Source organism: Cetorhinus maximus, chromosome 21, assembly GCF_964194155.1.
Source record: "Cetorhinus maximus chromosome 21, sCetMax3.hap1.1, whole genome shotgun sequence".
Taxonomy (NCBI): Eukaryota; Metazoa; Chordata; class Chondrichthyes; order Lamniformes; family Cetorhinidae; genus Cetorhinus; species Cetorhinus maximus.
Window position 1 is genome coordinate 23481036 of NC_135899.1, and position 19235 is coordinate 23500270.

The 19235-nt window shown below is 49.6% G+C and overlaps 1 protein-coding gene across 1 annotated transcript in view; it reads left to right on the forward strand.

Moving 5' to 3' along the window:
* The window catches only part of LOC144695753 (E3 ubiquitin-protein ligase TRIM39-like), a 30327-nt gene extending 12022 nt beyond the window's left edge, over positions 1-18305 (forward strand). The window contains exons 2-6 of the mRNA XM_078566724.1: positions 847-942; positions 5520-5747; positions 10141-10163; positions 12607-12722; positions 16492-18305. Of these exons, the coding sequence (XP_078422850.1) occupies positions 847-942; positions 5520-5747; positions 10141-10163; positions 12607-12722; positions 16492-17090 (1062 nt within the window). The 3' untranslated portion in view covers positions 17091-18305. The remainder of the gene's footprint in view (positions 1-846; positions 943-5519; positions 5748-10140; positions 10164-12606; positions 12723-16491) is intronic.
* The last annotated feature ends 930 nt before the right edge of the window (positions 18306-19235 follow it).

Consider the following 19235-nt stretch of genomic DNA (forward strand, 5'->3'; position numbering starts at 1 on the left):
GTTGTGTAGACTAGGCTTGTATTCTCTCAAGTGTAGGGGACCAAGGGGTTTGAGATGATTAAAGAATTTGATAGTTTCTCTCTATCTAGCTATTTGCTGCTGTTAGGGATTTCCAGGACAAGTGGAACTAATTTTTAAAATTGCAGCTTCTCTGTTCAGGGGTAATGCCAGGAAGCTCTACTTCACACACAGGCCAGAGGGAACCTGGAACTCTGTCTCCCCCTAAGAAGCAGTTGGGAATGGGGGGGGGATCAATTCAAAATATCAAAACCGGCACTGATAGATTTTTGTTTGGTGAGGATATTAAGGATTCTTGAACCAACATGGGTAGATGTAGTTAGGATGCTTATCAACCAGGATCTGACTGAATGGCAGAACAGGCTCAAGGGGCTGAATGGTCTCGTCCTGTTCCTCTGTTATGAGTCACTGGACCAGGAGTAATCAGTGAGCAATCAGAATGATTCTTTTATTTTCCCAACTCAAATCAAGGACCCCTGCAGGCAGTTGTAGCAGCACATTCCAGGTGCAATGGACAATGTCTGACCCAGTCCCGGAGTGGGGGGGGGAAAGGACAGTGTCTGACCCACTGTCCCACCCAGTCCCAGAGGGTGAAAGGACAGTGCCTGACCCACTGTCCCACCCAGTGCCAGAGGGGGGAAAGGACAATGTCTGACCCACTGTCCCACCCAGTCCCAGAGGGTGAAAGGACAGTGCCTGACCCACTGTCCCACCCAGTGCCAGAGGGGGGAAAGGACAATGTCTGACCAAATCCTTGTTTTGAATTGTTTGGTGCCATCACATGGAATGATACCAGGAGATAAAACAAGCTCTTCCTCTGTTTTTTAGGAAGGATTTGAAAGTGCGCTGAACTCCCTTCAGGACCGAAGAACCAGGTGCGAAGGACTGAAAACAAAATCGGAGAAGTACATGTCAAGATTACAGGTAACAAAATGTGAGATGCTGTGAGAGGTCAGCAGAGGGAGCCCTTTCACAGGGCAATCTGCAGTTGTTGAAGTTCACAGCAGACCACGATTGCAGGTTAATTAATCCAACAATTTAATGAGCAGAATGCTAATTGCATGCCTTATATTCACTTAAACTTTTCTTTACAGATTTCTCCTGACTGCTGTTAAAAGCTAACCCTTGTTTCATATACTTGCAGTAATCGCACATAAGCAGCTTTAACAATCCATTTATGTTCTCTCATCACTTTGCTCCTTCTTTTCCCTAAAGGTGCTGACTTCCATTGGGTCCCAGTTCCCTAAATGTTGTTCACTCTCTGCTATCTCACCTAACCGGCCCTTTTCTTGAGCCTTGGCAGGATATTTGGCTGTGGGGGGCTTCACAACCGTCCCCAATCTCACTTTTCACCAGAGGTCACTGGATAGCAATCAAAGGAACACTCTGATTTCACACCTTTCTGAGGGAAGTTGAGGCCAATTCCAATTGTGGCACTAGAGCTTGAGAGACTTGAGCACAAAATCCATGCTGATGCTCCCATTGAAGTACTGAGGGAGTGCTTCTCTGTCGGAGGAACATCACTGAGGGAGTGCTGCAGTGTTGGAGGGTCAGTACTGAGGGAGTGCTGCAGTGTTGGAGAGTCAGTACTGAGGGAGTGTTGGAGGGTCAGTACTGAGGGAGTGCTGCCGTGTTGGAGAGCCAGTACTGAGGGAGTGCTGCAGTGTTGGAGGGTCAGTACTGAGGGAGTGCTTCTCTGTCGGCAGAACAGTACTGAGGGAGTGCTACATTGTTGGAGGGTCAGAACTGAGGGAGTGCTGCAGTGTTGGAGGGTCAGTACTAAGGGAGTGCTGTTGTATTGGAGAGCCAGTACTGAGGGAGTGCTACACTCTTGGAGGGTCAGTCCTGAGGGAGTGCTTCTCTGTCGGTTGAACAGTACTGAGGAAGTGCTGCATTGTTGGAGGGTCAGTACTGAGGGAGTGCAGCACTGTCTGAGGTGCTGTCTATCCTCGCAAGTAAACTTGGCACTATTTCAAAGAAGAGAAGGGGAGATCCTCCTGGTATCCTGGCCAAAATTTATCCCTCAACCAACAGCACTTTAAAAAAAAAAGTTATCTGGTTATCATCACACTGCTTTTTGTGCACAAATTAGGCTATGTATTTCCTACATTACAACAATGACTTCGTTTTCATTGGCTGTAAAACGATTTGAGGTCTCTGTGAAAGGCACTATATAAAATCTTAAATCCTTCCTTTTATCTTGTCTGCTGAGATTAGCCAACTGAATCCAAGGAGGGAATGGAACCTGGGACTTTGCTCACCCACTTGGCAGAGATTTGAAAACAGGGATGAAGGACTTTGAAGTCAGAAGGAGCCAGTGGAAATCAGCAAGGACTGGGGTGATAAGTGAGCTGGACGCAGTGTGGGAGAGGGTAGGGGTGTGGGATAGGATAGGGGTGGGGGTGTGGGAAAGGGTAGGGGTGTGGGATAGGGTAGGGGTGTGGGAAAGGGTAGGGGTGTGGGATAGGATAGGGGTGTGGGATAGGATAGGGGTGTGGGATAGGATAGGGGTGTGGGAGAGGGTAGGGGTGTGGGATAGGATAGGGGTGTGGGATAGGGTAGGGGTGTGGGAGAGGGTAGGGGTGTGGGAGAGGGTAGGGGTGGGGGTGTGGGATAGGGTAGGGGTGGGGGTGTGGGATAGGGTAGGGGTGGGGGTGTGGGATAGGATAGGGGTGTGGGATAGGGTAGGGTTGTGGGAGAGGGTAGGGGTGTGGGAGAGGGTAGGGGTGTGGGAGAGGGTAGGGGTGTGGGAGAGGATAGGGGTGTGGGATAGGGTAGGGGTGTGGGATAGGGTAGTGGGAGAGGGTAGGGGTGTGGGAGAGGGTAGGAGTGTGGGATAGGATGGGGGTGTGGGATAGGGTAGGGGTGTGGGATAGGGTAGGGGTGTGGGATAGGGTAGTGGGAGAGGGTAGGGGTGTGGGATAGGATAGGGGTGTGGGAGAGGGTAGGGGTGTGGGAGAGTGTAGGGGTGTGGGACAGGGTAGGGATGTGGGATAGGGTAGGGGTGTGGGAGAGAGTAGGGGTGTGGGATAGGGCAGGGGTGTGGGAGAGAGTAGGGGTGTGGGAGAGGGTAGGGGTGTGGGATAGGATAGGGGTGTGGGATAGGGTACGGATGTGGGAGAGAGTAGGGGTGTGGGAGAGGGTAGGGATGTGGGATAGGATAGGGGTGTGGATAAGTTTGAGGCTCAGCAGGGGGGCTCATACGCATTAGGAGCAGCCCCTCGAGCCTGCTCCGCCATTCAATAAAATCATGGCCGATCTGATCATAACCTCAACTCCACATTCCCGCCTACCCCCTCCCCCATAACCTTTCACCCCCTTGCTTATCAATAATCTGTCTTCCTCTGCCTTAAAAATATTCACTTCATTTTGAGAAAGAGAGCTCCAAAGACTCTCAACTATCTGAGAGAAAAAAAAACTCCCCCTCCGCTCTGTCCTAAATGGGCGACCCCTTATTTTTAAACAGTGACCCCAGTGCTAGATTCTCCTCTCCACATTGATTGAGCAGCGCACTGTGGGACTGTGGGTGGGCACTGATGAGAGGTAGCAGCCAGATATGGGTGGGTGGGGGATGGAAACACGAACCACAATGCACCACTTGCAGAAGAAGCTGAAGAGTGCATCCTTGGCCTTGTCCGTGTTGAGCGAGATGAGCCCCTGGTTCAGCTGCAACAAAGTTGGTCAGCCGGTCAAGTAATGCAACAGTGGGCATGGGGTTGAGGGTGATGGAAGAGGGGTTCCTAAGCCCAGTGGGGGTGGGGGAGTTGGAAGAAAGCTGGCAATACAATGTGAGGGGCAAGTAGATGAGAGACGTTGAATATTGCAGGATACGCAAGGGTGAGAGAATTAGACTGGGTTTATCGAAAGAGAGAATAGAGTGAGACAATACCATTCGGTACATGAGGAGGCAAGAGAAAGTGAGAATAACACATTACACATCAGGGCATGAGAGAATATCAGGAAGTGCATGGGTGTAAGGACATCACCTGGGAGAGATAATGTCGGGTACGTGAGGAGCTGAGAGAATGATATGGGATGCAGGAGGAGCTGAACGAGTTTTCTTTTGATCATTTGTGGGTTGTGAGCATCACTGGCAAGGCCAACATTTATTGCCCATCCCTAACTGCCCTTGAGAAGGTGATGGTGAGCTGCCTTCTTGAACCACTGCAGTCCACATGGTGCAAGTCCACCCACAGTGCTGTTAGGGAGGGAGTTCCAGGAGTCAGACTGAGTGACGGTGAAGGAACAGTGATATGTTTCCAAGTTAGGATGAATATGGGGTATACAACTAGCTGGGAAGTAAATATGGGGTGGACAATGAGCTGGTAGATAAATAATGGGTAAATGAGGAGCTGGGAGATCAATGTGGGGTACACCTGGAGCTGGGAGATTAATACAGGGTAGATGAGGAGCTGGGAGATTAATACAGGGTAGACAAGAAGCTGGGAGATTAATATGGGGTACATGAGGAGCTGGGACATTAATACAGGGCACATGAGGAGCTAGGAGATTAATACAGGGTAGCTGCGGAGCTGGGAGATTAAGACGGAGTACACAAGGAGGTGATAGATTAATACAGGGTATGCGAGGAGTTGGGGAATTAATACAGGGTAAACATGGAGCTGGGAGATTAATACTTGGTACACGAGGAGCTTGGAGATTAATACTGGGTAGATGAGGAGCAGGGAGATTAATTCGGGGTAGACGTGGAACGTGGAGATTAATACAGGGTAGGCGAGCTCCTGGGAGATTAATGCGGGGTACACATGGAGCTGGGAGATTAATACGGGGTACACGAGGACCTGGGAGATTAGTACGGGGTACATAGAGCTGAGAGATTAATACGAGGTACACATGGAGTTGGGAGATTAATACGGGGTACACGAGGACCTGGGAGATTAATATGGGGTACATAGAGCTGAAAGATTAATACAGGGTACACATGGAGCTGGGAGATTAATACAGGGTACACATAGAGCTGAGAGATTAATACGAGGTACACATGGAGCTGGGAGATTAATGCAGTGTAGTTGAGGAGCTGGGAGATTAATATGGGGTACACGTGGAGCATGGAGATTAATACGGGGTACGCTAAGAGTTGGGAGATTAATACGGGGTAGTTGAGGAGCTGGGAGATTAGTAGGGGGTAGACGTGGAGCTGAGGGGATGAATACAGGGTAGACGTGGAGCTGGGGGGTTAATACGGGGTAAATAAAGGCAAAGATGGTGGTGTGAGTCGATGAGGGGTTGAAGAATAACACTAAGGGCTCATTCTAATTGGGGGCAAGAGTGTACACAACATCACCTAAAGTTTAAAATTATCCCGGTATCTATGAGGGGCTGCCAGGAGGAACATGGGTTATCTGAGGGTGTCTGGAAATTAATTAATATAGGACACATGGTGGAGAGAGGTTTACGCAGTTTTTGTGTAAACGGCCGTCCAGATACTGTATTAAAAACAAATTAACTTCCTGCCTCACTTTGTATCAACTCTGCTGCAGGACTGGGCAAGGCAGACCGAGTGCCAGATCAAGAACTCGTTCCGTAAGCTCCATATCCACCTGAACGATGAAGAGAGCTACCTGATACAGCAGGTAAGGCAGGAGGAGCGAGACTCCAGCCGCAAGCTGCAGAACATGACCGAAGAGGTGTTCCAGGAGCTGCGAATCCTGAGGAATAACATCCATGAGATCGAGATGCAGATGAAAGATGGTGTCCTCAATCTGAAGGTGAGGTCTGTCCAGAGTGAATAAGGGAAGTCCGCAATGACTAGACCCCTTCAGCTTCCAAATTGCACACACTTGTACGCCCTTCCTCAGCTCATTCACTACTGAAATCCTCATCCATGCCTTTGATACCCCTCGATTTGACTATTTCGACACCCCTGGCTAGCTACTCGCTTTCCACCAGTAGTAACCTTCAGCTCATCAAAACTCCCCCACCTGTATCTTAACTCGTGCCCTAGTCCCGTTCACCCATCCTGCCTGTGCGCACCGACCTACACTGACTCCCATCTGGCAACACTTTGGTTTTAAAATTCTCATCCTTGTTTTCAACTCCCTCCTTGGCCTTGCCTCTCCCCGTTCCTGTAATCTGCTCCATTGACTCAGCCGTCCGAGATCTCTGCTGTCCTCCGATTCCAGCCTCCTGAGCCTTCCCAACTTTAATTACTCCACCATTGGTGGCCGTGCCTTTAGCTAGCCTAGGTGCTAAGCTCTGGAATTCCCTCCCTGCACCTTTCCACCTCTCTAATTCACTTTCCTCCTTTAAAACTCTTTGACCGTCACCTGCCCTAATACCTCCTTACATGGCTCAGTGTCAGCTTTTGCTTGTTAACCTTCCTGTGAATTGCCTTGGGACGCTTCATTACATTAAAGGTGCTATATGAATGCAAGTTGTTGTTTTATATGGGGATGCGCGAGCATCACTTCTTGGGGAGTTTTGTATGTGTGTGCACCAGGCCATTGAGGTCAGTATGCCATTTCTCTGGTGCTTGGAGTGGGGGGATGGTGAGGGGGGGGAGGTGGTGTGGTGGTCTTGGGCAGGGACCGGTAAGTTCTGCCAAAGTTATGGCATTTAATCAGGAGATTCCCCTCCCCCTCCCCCCACACTCCTAAAATTCTACATGTCAGGTCGGAACAAATATTTATTTTGGAAAAGGTGAAAGGTTTCTCAAAATATATACACCGAATGGCAAAGGAAACAGATGGACCTGGAGAGAGACGTGTCAAGAAATGGCCAAGGAATTGCAGATATCCTCAATAACTTCCTTACACCAGCGTTCGGAAGTGAATCTGAGGATTTCCCTCCTCCGTACAGAGTTAAATGAGGGAATGAAAACAGTAAAATCTGGGAAATAAGGGTACTGGTCCGAAGTGGCGTTCCATTTTAAGGCATACAGGACCAGTTCGGACCAGTACCCTCATTTCCCAGATTTTACCGTTTTTGCCCTAAGAGGAACGAAAGATATCAGATTCTGTTAGATTGTACCATCACTCAAAATCGGCCAAAACAGCATGAAAGATTGAGGAAATGCAAGTGCGAGTTGTGTACAGTTTCCTTTAATGCTGATCTAAAAGACATCGCACTGGGAATTCAGAAGAAACTGCTTAACCCAAAGAGTGGTGAGAATGCAGGGCTCTCTGCCACAGGGAGTGGGAGGGGTTGAAGTGAGTAGTACAAACGCATTAAGGGGGAAACTAGACAAGCATATGAGGGAGAAGGGAATAGATGGTTACAATGGTAGAGAAAAGCTCAGAAGAGGTTTAGATGGAGCATGCTAGCATGGATTGGTTGGGCTGAATGGCCTGTTCCTGTGCCATATCTCCTAAATAATGTTTTTAATTATCCTTTTATGGGACATCAGCATCGCTAGAAAGGCCAACATTTTTTGCTCATCCCTAATTGCCCTTGAACTGAGTGGCTTGTATGCCATTTCAGTGTCAACCACATTGCTGTGGTTCTGGAGTCAACATGTAGGCCAGACCTGGTAAGGACAGCAGATTTCCTTCCCTAAAGGATATTAGTGAACCAGATGGGTTTTTGCAATTGATGATTTCAATTCTGAAATTAACTGAATTTAAGTTCCACCAGCTGCCATGGTGGGATTTGAACCCATGTTCCCAGGGCAAGAGGCACCTTCCCAAGAGTTTTCAAATGAAATATTTAGTTTACTCAGAAGCTGACTATTGTACACCAATGAAATTAGCAATTGTTCTGTCGACATATTTTCATTTGTTTTAAAATCAGTTACTAAGCCGTGACGGACTCGATATTTATTTAAAATGCTTATTTTTTTTGGCGCTGTACCCAATTTCAACTCTGTTATTAAAATCACGCCAAGTTACAGCTCTTAAATACACCGAGGAACATTAATCAATGCAAAGGGAAACAAATAAACAATCGTGTTCTAAAATTATGCCTGATTTGTGCTTATGCAAATAAGTTTGAGCAGAAACTTGAACTGAAAACTCGCTTTGGAAAAGTAATATAACTGTGAAGTGGAAACTCTACCTTATAGAAATGGCCCACAAAGCACTGATAGGTGGCTGGGGTGCACTGGATCAGAGCAAGTTACATGGCTAGTCAGGCACCATAATGGAGCATTAAAGGATGTGAGAAAGTGAAATAGGGGTGTTGCACCACAGGATTAGATACTGGAAAAGAGAGAGAAAAAAAAGACTTGCATTTATATAGTGCCTTTCATGACCGTATGATTTCCCAAAGCGCTTAACAGCCAATGAAGTACTTTTGAAATGTAGTCACTGTTTTAATGTAGGGAACGCGGCAGCCCATTTGTGCACAGCAAGCTCCCACAAACAGCATTGTAGGTATGAGCGGTTAATCTGTTTTTCTGAAATTGATTGAGGGATGAATATTGGCCAGGAAATCAGGGTTAACTCCCCTTCCTCTTCTTTTGAAATAGTGTCATGGGATGTGGAAGACAGGGCTTCAGTTTAACATCTCATCTGAAAGATGGCACTTCCATTAGTGCAGCACTCCCTCAGTACTATACCGTTCTGTATGGTGGGGGTGGAATCAGCCTTGACTTTTATGCTCAAGTCTCTGGAGTGGGCCTTGAACCCACAACCTTCTGGCTTAGAGGCGAGAGAGAGCTACCAACTAAACCATGGCTGACATTGTAGAAATAGTTTACAAGGCCCAGCAAACCAGAGAGGCTGACAGGAGTGGGCGGATGAAATATTAGAAAAGATCTTGAGAAAGAGAGACTAGTCCGACAGGATGAAAAACGGAACAGTTTAGAAAGCATCGGCAAGCTTTGCTTTGGGCACAAAACCAAGTTAGTCAAGCAGGCAATTTAATCGACCCAGATTTTAGCAAGTCCTTGATTGGAAGATTACAAGGTAGGTGGGAAAACTCCTGTAACCTGGAGGGTGGGATTGGGGATTTGCCCTTGATGAGTAAGTACGCAATGCCTTAATTTTATTTTATGACCAGGTGTCACCTGTGGCTCAGTGGGTAGCACTCGCTGGGTCAAAGGCCAGGATATTTCAGATGGCGGGGTTTCCCTTCCCGGTGGGGGGGTGGGGGGGCGGGCAGGGTGGGGGAGGGGGGACGGACAGGGTGGGGGAGGGGGGTGCGGATGTGCCCCATGTTAAAAGGAGGCTACTGATGGAGGCCACCCCACCCCCACTTCCTGCCCCGAGGCCTCAACAGGGCTAACTTTCGGGCCCCTGAACTCCTCCCCACCAGCCTGAAAATTGAGGTTGGGCGGGCAATGGCCCTTAAGTGGTCAATAATTGGCCACTTGGGGTCCTCGATTGAGGCAAAGGCCGGCCTAGGACTCGCCCGATCCAGCGTAAAATTGCAGCGAGGTGGGTAGGCCACCTGAAAAATCTGACGGTCATCCCCTGCTTACAAACCCGCCGGCCGGGTGACATAAAATTCTGCCCAAAGTATTTGGAGTTCAAGTCCCAGCCCTTGAATTAAAGCACAATACAAACATCCATGCTGACACTCCAATTCTATCAGAGTTGTCACCGTTTGAATGAAAGGTTAAACCGAGGCCCTGTCCGTCCACTCAGGTGGATGTAAAAGACTCCAAGGCGCTAGTTCGAAGAAGGGCATGGGAGTTCTACCCGGTGTCCTGGCCAATATTCATTCCTCAACCAACATCACAAAAAAACATTATCTGGTCATTAATCACATTTCTGTTTGTGGATGTCAACTGGCTGCTGTGTTTCCTACATCACAACTGTGGCTACTCTCAAAAACACTTCAATGACTGTACGCATGCTTTAAAACACCCGGTTATTAACACGATGAAGACAAAAAGTGCTGGAAATACTCAGTAGCTCAGGCAGCATCTGTTGGGAGAAACAGAGTTAAAGTTTCAGGTTGAGGCGACCTTTCAGTTCTGATGCATGTTAACTCTGTTTCTCTCCACAGAGGCCTGACCTGCTGAGTACTTACAGCACTTTTTTCCTTTTTATTTCAGATTTCCAACATCTGCAGTATTTTGGCTTTGTACGGAAGTCAATTTTTAAATTATTATTATCAATCCTGTACAACTTCAAAACTTGTCCCTTTCTAAAATGCTCTTTTGCTTAGAAATCCTGGCCTCCAAGGCACTAACTGAGGACTCTTGCTTCTGTTTTTCAGGGACTAAAGGACATACAAGCAAGGTAAGTACGCCACGGCAGATTAAATTTAATGCAGAGAAATGTGATGTGATACATTTTGGTTGGAAGGATGTGAAAAGGCAATGTGAACAAAATGGTATCGAGGAGGCAATGATTCAGTGGTACTGTCGCTGGGCTAATAATCCAGAGACCAAGGGTAATGCTCTGGGGACTTGGGTTCGAATCCTGCTGTTTCAATAAAAATCTGGAATTAAAGTGTAATGATGACCATGGAACCATTGCCAATTGTTGTAAAAACCCATCTGGTTCACTAATGTCCTTTAGGGAAGGAAATCTGTCTTCCTTGCCTTGGTCTGGGCTACACGTGACTCCAGACCCACAGCAATGTGGTTGACTCTCAAATGCCCTCTGAACAAGGGCAATTAGTGCTGGTCTAGCCAGCAATGCTACATCCCATGAATGAATTTTTTAAAAAGGGGGTGCAGGAATGGAGAAGCCTGGGGGACATATATGCACAAATCTTTGAAGGTGACAGGACAAGTTGAGAAGGTCATTAAAATATGCATACTGGATCCCTTGGCTTTATTAATAGAGTACAAAAGCTGCAAGGAGATTATGCAAAAGCTTTTAAAAAGAACTGATTAGGCTTTAACTGCAGCATTGTGACCAGTTCTGGGCATCGTACTTTCGGAAGGATGTCAAGGCCTTGTGCAGAGCAGATTTATTGGACTGGAACAAGGGGTTGAGGGACTTGGAACGAGGGGTTGAGGGACTTCACTTACATGGAGAGGCTGCAGAAACTGAGGTAGTTCTCCTTAGAGCAAAGACGGTTAAGGGGAGATTTAATAGAGGTGTTCAATATCATGAAGGCTTCTATACATATGAGTGAATAAGGAAAAACCGTTTCCACTGGCAGAAGAGCTGGTAATTGTTGGGAGGGTGTTGTTTACAGAACAGTATGTCTTAAAGAAGACTTTGAGTTCTTCAGTAGGTTAACTGTAGGGCTTTATTACTGTACATGTGTAAATAATTATTGTAGTTAAAGGGTACAGGCTAGGAGCTATCTCCCTGTCTAGGTCTTTACACGTCTCTGCTCAATGCCACACTGACCTCTGGGTCTGTGTCATGTGCCTTCTCACATCATTGTGTGGGCGGTACTAGTCTCAGTCCCACATTAACCCTGCATGTGCCAGACCCCTATACGACAGTAATCAGATGGTAGATTTAAAGTGATTGACAATGGAACCAGAGGTAATATGAGGAAACAAACACTCTTTTACACAGTGAGTTGTAATCTTGGAATTCACAGCCAAAAAGACTGCTAGAAGCAGATTCAACGGTAGCTTTTTCAAAAGCGAATTGACTGAATGCTTGAAGGGGAAAAAATAGCAGGGATATGTGGAAGCTCATTCATTGAGCATGATCAAGACAGATCGATAGCTTTCTAGATACTAACGATATCAAGGGATATGGGAGCAGGACAATGGCGTTGAGGTAGACAGTGAGCCATGATCTAGTTGAATGGCAGAGCAGGATCGAGGGGCTGAATGGCCTACTTCTGTTCCTATGGTGAAAGAATGGGACTAGTTGGATGACACCAACAAAGAAAAGAGCCAGCATAGACAGGATGACTGAGTGGCCTCCTTAGGTGCTGTATCATTCGATGATTGTGTTCTGGCTCTGAATCCTTCCCAATACCACACTGAGAAACCCAGATGCGGAGAGAATGAGGTCAGTTCAAGCATCCACCTAAGGTTGGAATGAGTACGGGAGGAGTCAAGCTCTCTTCAGCCTCCGCTCCCTCTAACTCCCACTCCTCACTTTGCTCCTCTCCCTGGGGCCAATAGCGCCTCTCGCTCAGTTCTGGCGTTTTTGTCTCCTCACTTCCGCCCCAGGCCCCTTTTAAGGGCCGCTTTGGGAAGCCTGCAAGGCCTTTGCCCCATGGACCTGCAACCATTGTCCTTCTGGGTGGGAGAGGTGCAGTTCAAGAAGTTTCAGCGAGTTGCTGAGGACAGGACACACCGCAGGAGTCGGGCTGAAATAGAGGGGAGAGAAGCGGTGAGAGACAGGTCAGAGGTGAGAGAGGTTAAGGGTTCGCCCGCCGGATGATGGGCTGCTCGGCATCCGAGAGTGTGGGAGAGGCATGAGAACAGTCTCACGAGCTACAGGGGCAGGGTGTGTTTCACCAGACTGCAGCAGAAGCGAAAACGTGACGCTCGACAGATTCAGAAGATCGACAGGCTTGTGTTAGGTGAGGGCGTCCAGGGAACATGGATAAATGGGGCCGAGGCTGCAGGTCGGGGGCGAGCCACGGCGGGGGGGACACTGGACTAACTAGATTGCTCTAGAGAGACAGCATGGACTTGATGGGATGAATGGCCTCCACCCGCGATCTTATTGAACAACGGAGCAGGCACGCAGAGCTGAATAGCCTGCTTTGCTTCCCATCTTCCCAGAATTAAACCACTGTTGGTTTGTCTTACAGACTGGCTCACACTCTACCCACCCCAGTACTGATAATGCACAAAGTGCCGTTTGGGAAGTTTTCAGGACCCATGGAATACAGGGTGTGGAAAAAGCTAAGGAAGCTCCTGGACACAGGTAAGTGATGCGTGAACGAGAGCTGGCAAAGACCTCACAATTCCACTCCCTTTTGAAAGGTGACAATTGTCAGTCGGACTGCAAGACTATTTTGTTTACAAACATACAAACTAGGAGCAGGAGTAGGCCATTTGGCCCTTTGCGCCTGCTCCATCTGTCAATAAGGCCACGGCTGATCTGATTGTGGCATCGACTCCAAATTTCCACCTACCCCCCCGATAACCCTTGACTCCCTTTTTAGTCAAGAATCTATCTACCTCTGCCTTAAAAATGTTCATTGACCCAGCCTCTCCCGCCCTCTGGGGAAGAGAGTTCCATACACTCGCAACCCTCTGAGAGAAAACATTTCTCCTCATCTCCATCTTAAACGGGAGACCCCTTATTTTTAAACTGTATCCCCTCGCTCTAATCTCTCCCACGAGGGGAAACACCCTCTCAGCATCCACCCTGTCAAGTCCCCTCACGATCTTCTTTGCTTCAATAATGTCGCCTCTCAATCTTCTAAACTCCAGAGGATACAGGCCCAGCCTGTTCAACCTCTCCTGGGCAGTTAAACCCAGGACTTTGTTTCCACAGCCTGTTAGGTTTGTTTTATTGAAAGAAGGCAGAATTGATCAGGATAAAAGATCCCGTTGTGTATTACAGTGGTAAATTGCCGCAGGGCTCTGACATTGGCCAGGAGCACGGCTATGGGAGCCTGATTCAAAATGGCTGCACTCAGTACCTCACTGGATAGGCCGGGTGTTGTGATGAATCATAACGGTCAGGGAAGTCCCAGGTTCTGGGCTCAGTTAATCTGATGCCAGTCAAAATTCCCTTGCAAGGCGGACTATCAGCCACAGTTACTTCCTTCGTGGGAACACTTTTGCCTCTGAGTCAGAAGGTTGTGGATTCGAGACTCACTCCATAGACGTGACCTCCGCTAGGCTGACACTCCCACTGCCAGTACTGAGGGAGTGCTGCACTGCCGGAGGTGCCGCCCTGCCGAGGAGAGGTTAAACCATTTTGCACTCAGGTGGAAAGAAAAGAACCTGTGGCACTATTTCAGAAGAAGAGCAGGGGTGTTATCTCCGGTGTCCAGGTTGATATTTATCTCTCAATCAACAGGATTAAAAATAAAATCAATGATCTACTCATTATCGAGTTGCTGTTTGTGGAAGCTTGCTCTGCAAAAATTGGCCGCTGCATTTCCTACATTACAACAGTGACAACATAAGAATAATACTGCATTGGGGCGGCCTCAGGATGTGGAAGTCGCTATATAACAGCTTTCCTTCATTCCAATTGCTTGACTCCTGTTGGAAAGTGCATGTTTATAGATTCAGGATCTTGGCTGTCAGGTGTGGCAGTGATGCCCTCACAGCTGATAAGCCATCTGCCCAGGGTGAAGGCAACTGTCAGCAGACAGGAAAGGCAGATCAAATTCAAAGGTTTTTTTTCTTTTCAAAGTACATTTCCAATTCTCTTCCACTCTCTCAGTTGGGGGGAGGGGAAGGCGGTCAATGACAGACTGGGATTGGTCACTCTCTCAGACTGGGATTGGTCACTCTCTCAGACTGGGATTGGTCACTCTCTCAGACTGGGATTGGTCACTCTCTCAGACTGGGATTGATCACTCTCTCAGACTGGGATTGGTCACTCTCTCAGACTGGGATTGATCACTCTCTCAGACTGGGATTGGTCACTCTCTCAGACTGGGATTGGTCACTCTCTCAGACTGGGATTGGTCACTCTCTCAGACTGGGATTGGTCACTCTCTCAGACTGGGATTGGTCACTCTCTCAGACTGGGATTGGTCACTCTCTCAGACTGGGATTGATCACTCTCTCAGACTGGGATTGATCACTCTCTCAGACTGGGATTGATCACTCTCTCAGACTGGGATTGATCACTCTCTCAGACTGGGATTGGTCACTCTCTCAGACTGGGATTGGTCACTCTCTCAGACTGGGATTGATCACTCTCTCAGACTGGGATTGATCACTCTCTCAGACTGGGATTGGTCACTCTCTCAGACTGGGATTGATCACTCTCTCAGACTGGGATTGGTCACTCTCTCAGACTGGGATTGGTCACTCTCTCAGACTGGGATTGGTCACTCTGACAGACTGGGATTGGTCACTCTGACAGACTGGGATTGGTCACTCTCTCAGACTGGGATTGGTCACTCTGACAGACTGAGGGGGGGGAGGGGGAGTGTCACTCAGACAGACTTGTGGGGGAGGGGTAGTGTCACTCTGACAGACTGAGGAGGAGTGGGAGTGTCACTCTGACAGACTTGGGGGGGAGGGGGAGTGTCACTCTGACAGACTGAGGGGGGGAGGGGGAGTGTCACTCTGACAGACTTCGGGGGGGGTGGTGTCACCCTGACAGACTTGGGGGGAGGGGGAGTGTCTCTCTGACAGACTTGGTGGGGGAGGGGGGTTACTCTGACAGTCTGGCGTGGCCACTCTAATAGATTGAGTGGGGGTCACTCTCACAGACTAGGACTGAGTAGTCACTCTCACAGACTGGCAGGGGGGTGGGGCAGTCACTCTGACAGACTGAGGGTGGAGGGTTGGTGCCATCACTGTCACACAATGTGAGGAGAATGGGGGGACATGCTGCCAGTCCCTCCCTGTCTCTGTATCCTCCTCTAGCCCCTACACCCTCCCTATGTCTGTATCCTCCTCTAGCCCCTACACCCTCCCTATATCTGTAACCTCCTCCAGCCCCTACACCCCTCCCTGTATCTGTATCCTGCTCCAACCCCTACACCCCTCCCTGTCTCTGTAACCTCCTCCAGCCCCTACACCCCTCCCTATATCTGTAACCTCCACCAGCCCCTACACCCCTCCCATATCTGTAACCTCCTCCAGTCCCTACACTCCTCCCTATCTCTGTAACCTCCTCCAGCCCCTACACCCCTCCCTACCTCTGTAACCTCCTCCAGCCCCTACACCCCTCCCTGTCTCTGTAACCTCCTCCAGCCCCTACACCCCTCCCTATATCTGTAACTTCCTCCAGCCCCTACACCCCTCCCTGTGTCTGTAACCTCCTCCAGCCCCTACACCCCTCCCTATATCTGTAACTTCCTCCAGCCCCCACACCCCTCCCTACCTCTGTAACCTCCTCCAGCCCCTACACCCTCCCTGTCTCTGTAACCTCCTCCAGCCCCTACACCCCTCCCTATATCTGTAACTTCCTCCAGCCCCTACACCCCTCCCTGCCTCTGCAAGCTCCTCCAGCCCCTACACCCCTCCCTATCTCTGTATCCTCCTCCAGCCCCTACACCCTCCCTGCCTCTGCAAGCTCCTCCAGCCCCTACACCCCTCCCTATCTATGTAACCTCCTCCAGCCCCTACACCCTCCCTGCCTCTGCAAGCTCCTCCAGAATTACACTTCTTTTGAGACGTCTGTGCTCCTCCAATTCCGACCTCTTGCGCATCCCCAATTTTAATTGCAATTGCCTCATTGTCCCAGCTTTTTGCAAAGCTGCTTAAAACCTACACCTTTAACGAAGCTTCCCTGGTGCCCAGTCTGTGAGAGTGACCAAGCATTGAGAGGGAAAGGCAAGTGGCAGAGAGAGAGAGAGTTGTGGCTCATCATCCAAGATTTATCTGATAAGGCTGCTGGGAAAAATATGGGGCTTTTTTTTTAAAACCCCTACTTCAGGCGCCATGTAAATGAAAGTTACACTGCTGTCAGACCGGCTCCCCGCATTAGGAAGGGATCGAGCAGATTAACAGCTCAAGGAGCAATCCTAACCAGCTTTCCATCTCTCCCGCAGTGCCAGCCACTCTGACCTTGGACCCGGACACCGCCCACCCGAACCTGGTCGTCTCGGCAGACAGGACCTCGCTGCGGCTGGCCAACACCGAGCTGGCCCACAACGTGGGCAGCAAGATCAGCCTGGAGCCATGCGTCTTGGCCTCCGAGGGTTACTCCAGCGGCTGCCATTACTGGGAAGTGGAGGTGTCGGGCGAGAGCTGGGCACTGGGGGTCAGCAGCCGCTCAGCGCTGCACAACGGCCACCTCACCCTGACACCGCAGAGCGGGAACTGGCCGCTGACCTTCCGCAACGGGGAATACGAGTGCTTCTACCCACTGCACACACTGCCGGCCCCGGGCAAGCCCCGGTACATCGGTGTCTTTCTGAACTTGGACCGTGGGTACCTGTCATTTTATGATGCCGAGGACATGTCACACATCTTCACTGTGCCCAGTAAATGCTCTGAGAAGCTGTACCCTTGCTTCGTGCCCCCCTCGTCTGGTAAAGCCATGTCCATCGCGCACTCTGAGCGCTGGGAGCCATCGGTGACCCGTGGGGTCTCGACCTCCTGCCCAGGGGGTTCGAAAGGGTCGGAGGGCAGATGGAGCGAGACCTGAATGAAGGGCAGCACTGCCGTAGGTGTAAGTCAGCCCCGTTTCACTGTGGCGGGAGCTGGCCAGCCCCTTCGCTCCTTAGCTGCATGCTAAATATCCTGAGGTCAGGTACAGATCAATTACTGTCAGTGGCAATGTGTTTTGCCAGTGAAAAGTGCTGGTTCATTTCTGTCACCAGAATGCAGTGACCAGATTCCTCTTCCCGAGGTGCAATGGACACTCAAAAGTCTCTCTTGGCGTTGTCTCTCTCTCTCTTTCTCTTTCTTTCTTTGTCTCGCCCTCTTTCTTTCTCTTTCTTTGTCTCGCTCTCTCTCTGTTTCTCTTTCTTTCTTTGTCTCGCCCTCTCTCTGTTTCTCTTTCTTTCTTTGTCTCGCTCTCTTTCTTTGTCTCACTCTCTCTCTGTTTCTCTTTCTTTGTTTTGCTCGCTCTCTGTTTCACTTTCTTTGTCTCGCTCTCTGTTTTGCTTTCTTTGTCTGGCTCTCTGTTTCGCTTTCTTTGTCTCGCTCTCTGTTTCTCTTTCTTTGTCTCGCTCCCTCTCTCTCTCTCTCTCTCTCTCTCTGTCTCACGCTCTCTGTGTCTTGCGCTCTCTCTCTGTCTCATGCTCTCTCTCTCTGTCTCGCGTTCTCTCTTTCTCTGTATCTCGCGCGCTCTCTCTGTATTTATCTATATACTTATTTATATATTTATGTGTCAATATTGATCGTCTGTATTCATCCCAGGCTAGAAACTGTATCTGATTAATTATTTAGTTAACTGTTTTTATCTGAATCTGCCTCTCAACCTCTCTATGTATCTGGGGATTAATCCGTATCTCTCTATGCATCTATTTTTCGATCTGTCTCTCTCTCTCTATCTAGCTATCTATTGACACCAGTTCTATCTTTCTATCTGTTAATATATCTTTTAATTAGTATTTATCTCTCTATCTCTATCTTTCTATGTCAGTCTGGAACTGAACATGTTAAAAGTCTTGCACACAACATTACTCACTTCCTGTGACACATGGTTCTTTTTTCTACCTTCCTCTGACTTTTTTTCTGTGATGATATCTTGTGCACTCGTTGTGTCACATCCTCCTGATTTGCAGCAAAACATCTCCCATTGCCAGGGAGCAGGATCAGTTTGAGAGTTTCTCTGAACATCCAGCCCCTCCACCTCTTTCACCATTCCTCTGCTTTCTCTCACTCCTCCCCACTTTTCCCCCTCCCTCCCCACTTTTCCCCCACCCTCCCTCCCCACTTTTCCCCCTCCCCTCCCTCCCTCCCCACTTTTCCCCCTCCCTCCCTCCCCACTTTTCCCCCTCCCTCCCTCCCCACTTTTCCCCCTCCCTCCCCACTCCCTCTCCACTTTCCCCCTCCCTTCCTCCCTCCCCTCCATGGTTCCTGCCCCCCTTCTACCCTACTGTTCCTCCTCATGTCCCCACCCACCCCTCCCCGCACTGTTCATCCCTCCCACCCCCACACTATTCCCCCTCTCCCTCCCTTCCCCCACTATTCTCCCTCTCTCCCTCCACTATTCCCCCCTCCCCCACCCCACAAGTCCCCCCTCTCTAGTTATGCCCCCATCAATCCCCCTCCCCCGTCACGACCTCCCCACTGTCATGACCCTCCCACCCCCACCATCATGACCCCTCCCACCCCCACCCCCACCGTCATGACCCCCCTCCACCCACCCCCCATCACATCCCCCCCCACCCCCGTCGTCACACCACCCCCCACCCCCACCATCACCACCCCTCCCACCCCCACCCCCACCGTCATGACCCCCCTCCACCACCCCCCGTCACGTTCCCCACCCACCCCCACCGTCATGACCCCCCATCACACCCCACCTACCCTCTTTACTCCCTCCTTTGCCCCTCCCTCTCCACTCTTTTTCCCCCTCCCACTTCACTCTCTTTCCCCCTCCCACTCCACTCTCTTTCCCCCTCCCTCTCTCATCCACTATCTCTCCCTCTCTCGCTCCCTACCTCTCTTTACCTCTACCCCTTTTTACTCCATTTTCACCTCACCATCCTTTGTGTCGCTCTCTTTGTCCTGCCCACTCACCTCTCCCCCCTTGCCTTCTCTGTGGCACAGTGGTAATGTCACTGCAATAGTAATCCAGAAGCCCATGTTAATGCTCTGGGGATATGGGTTCAAATCCCAC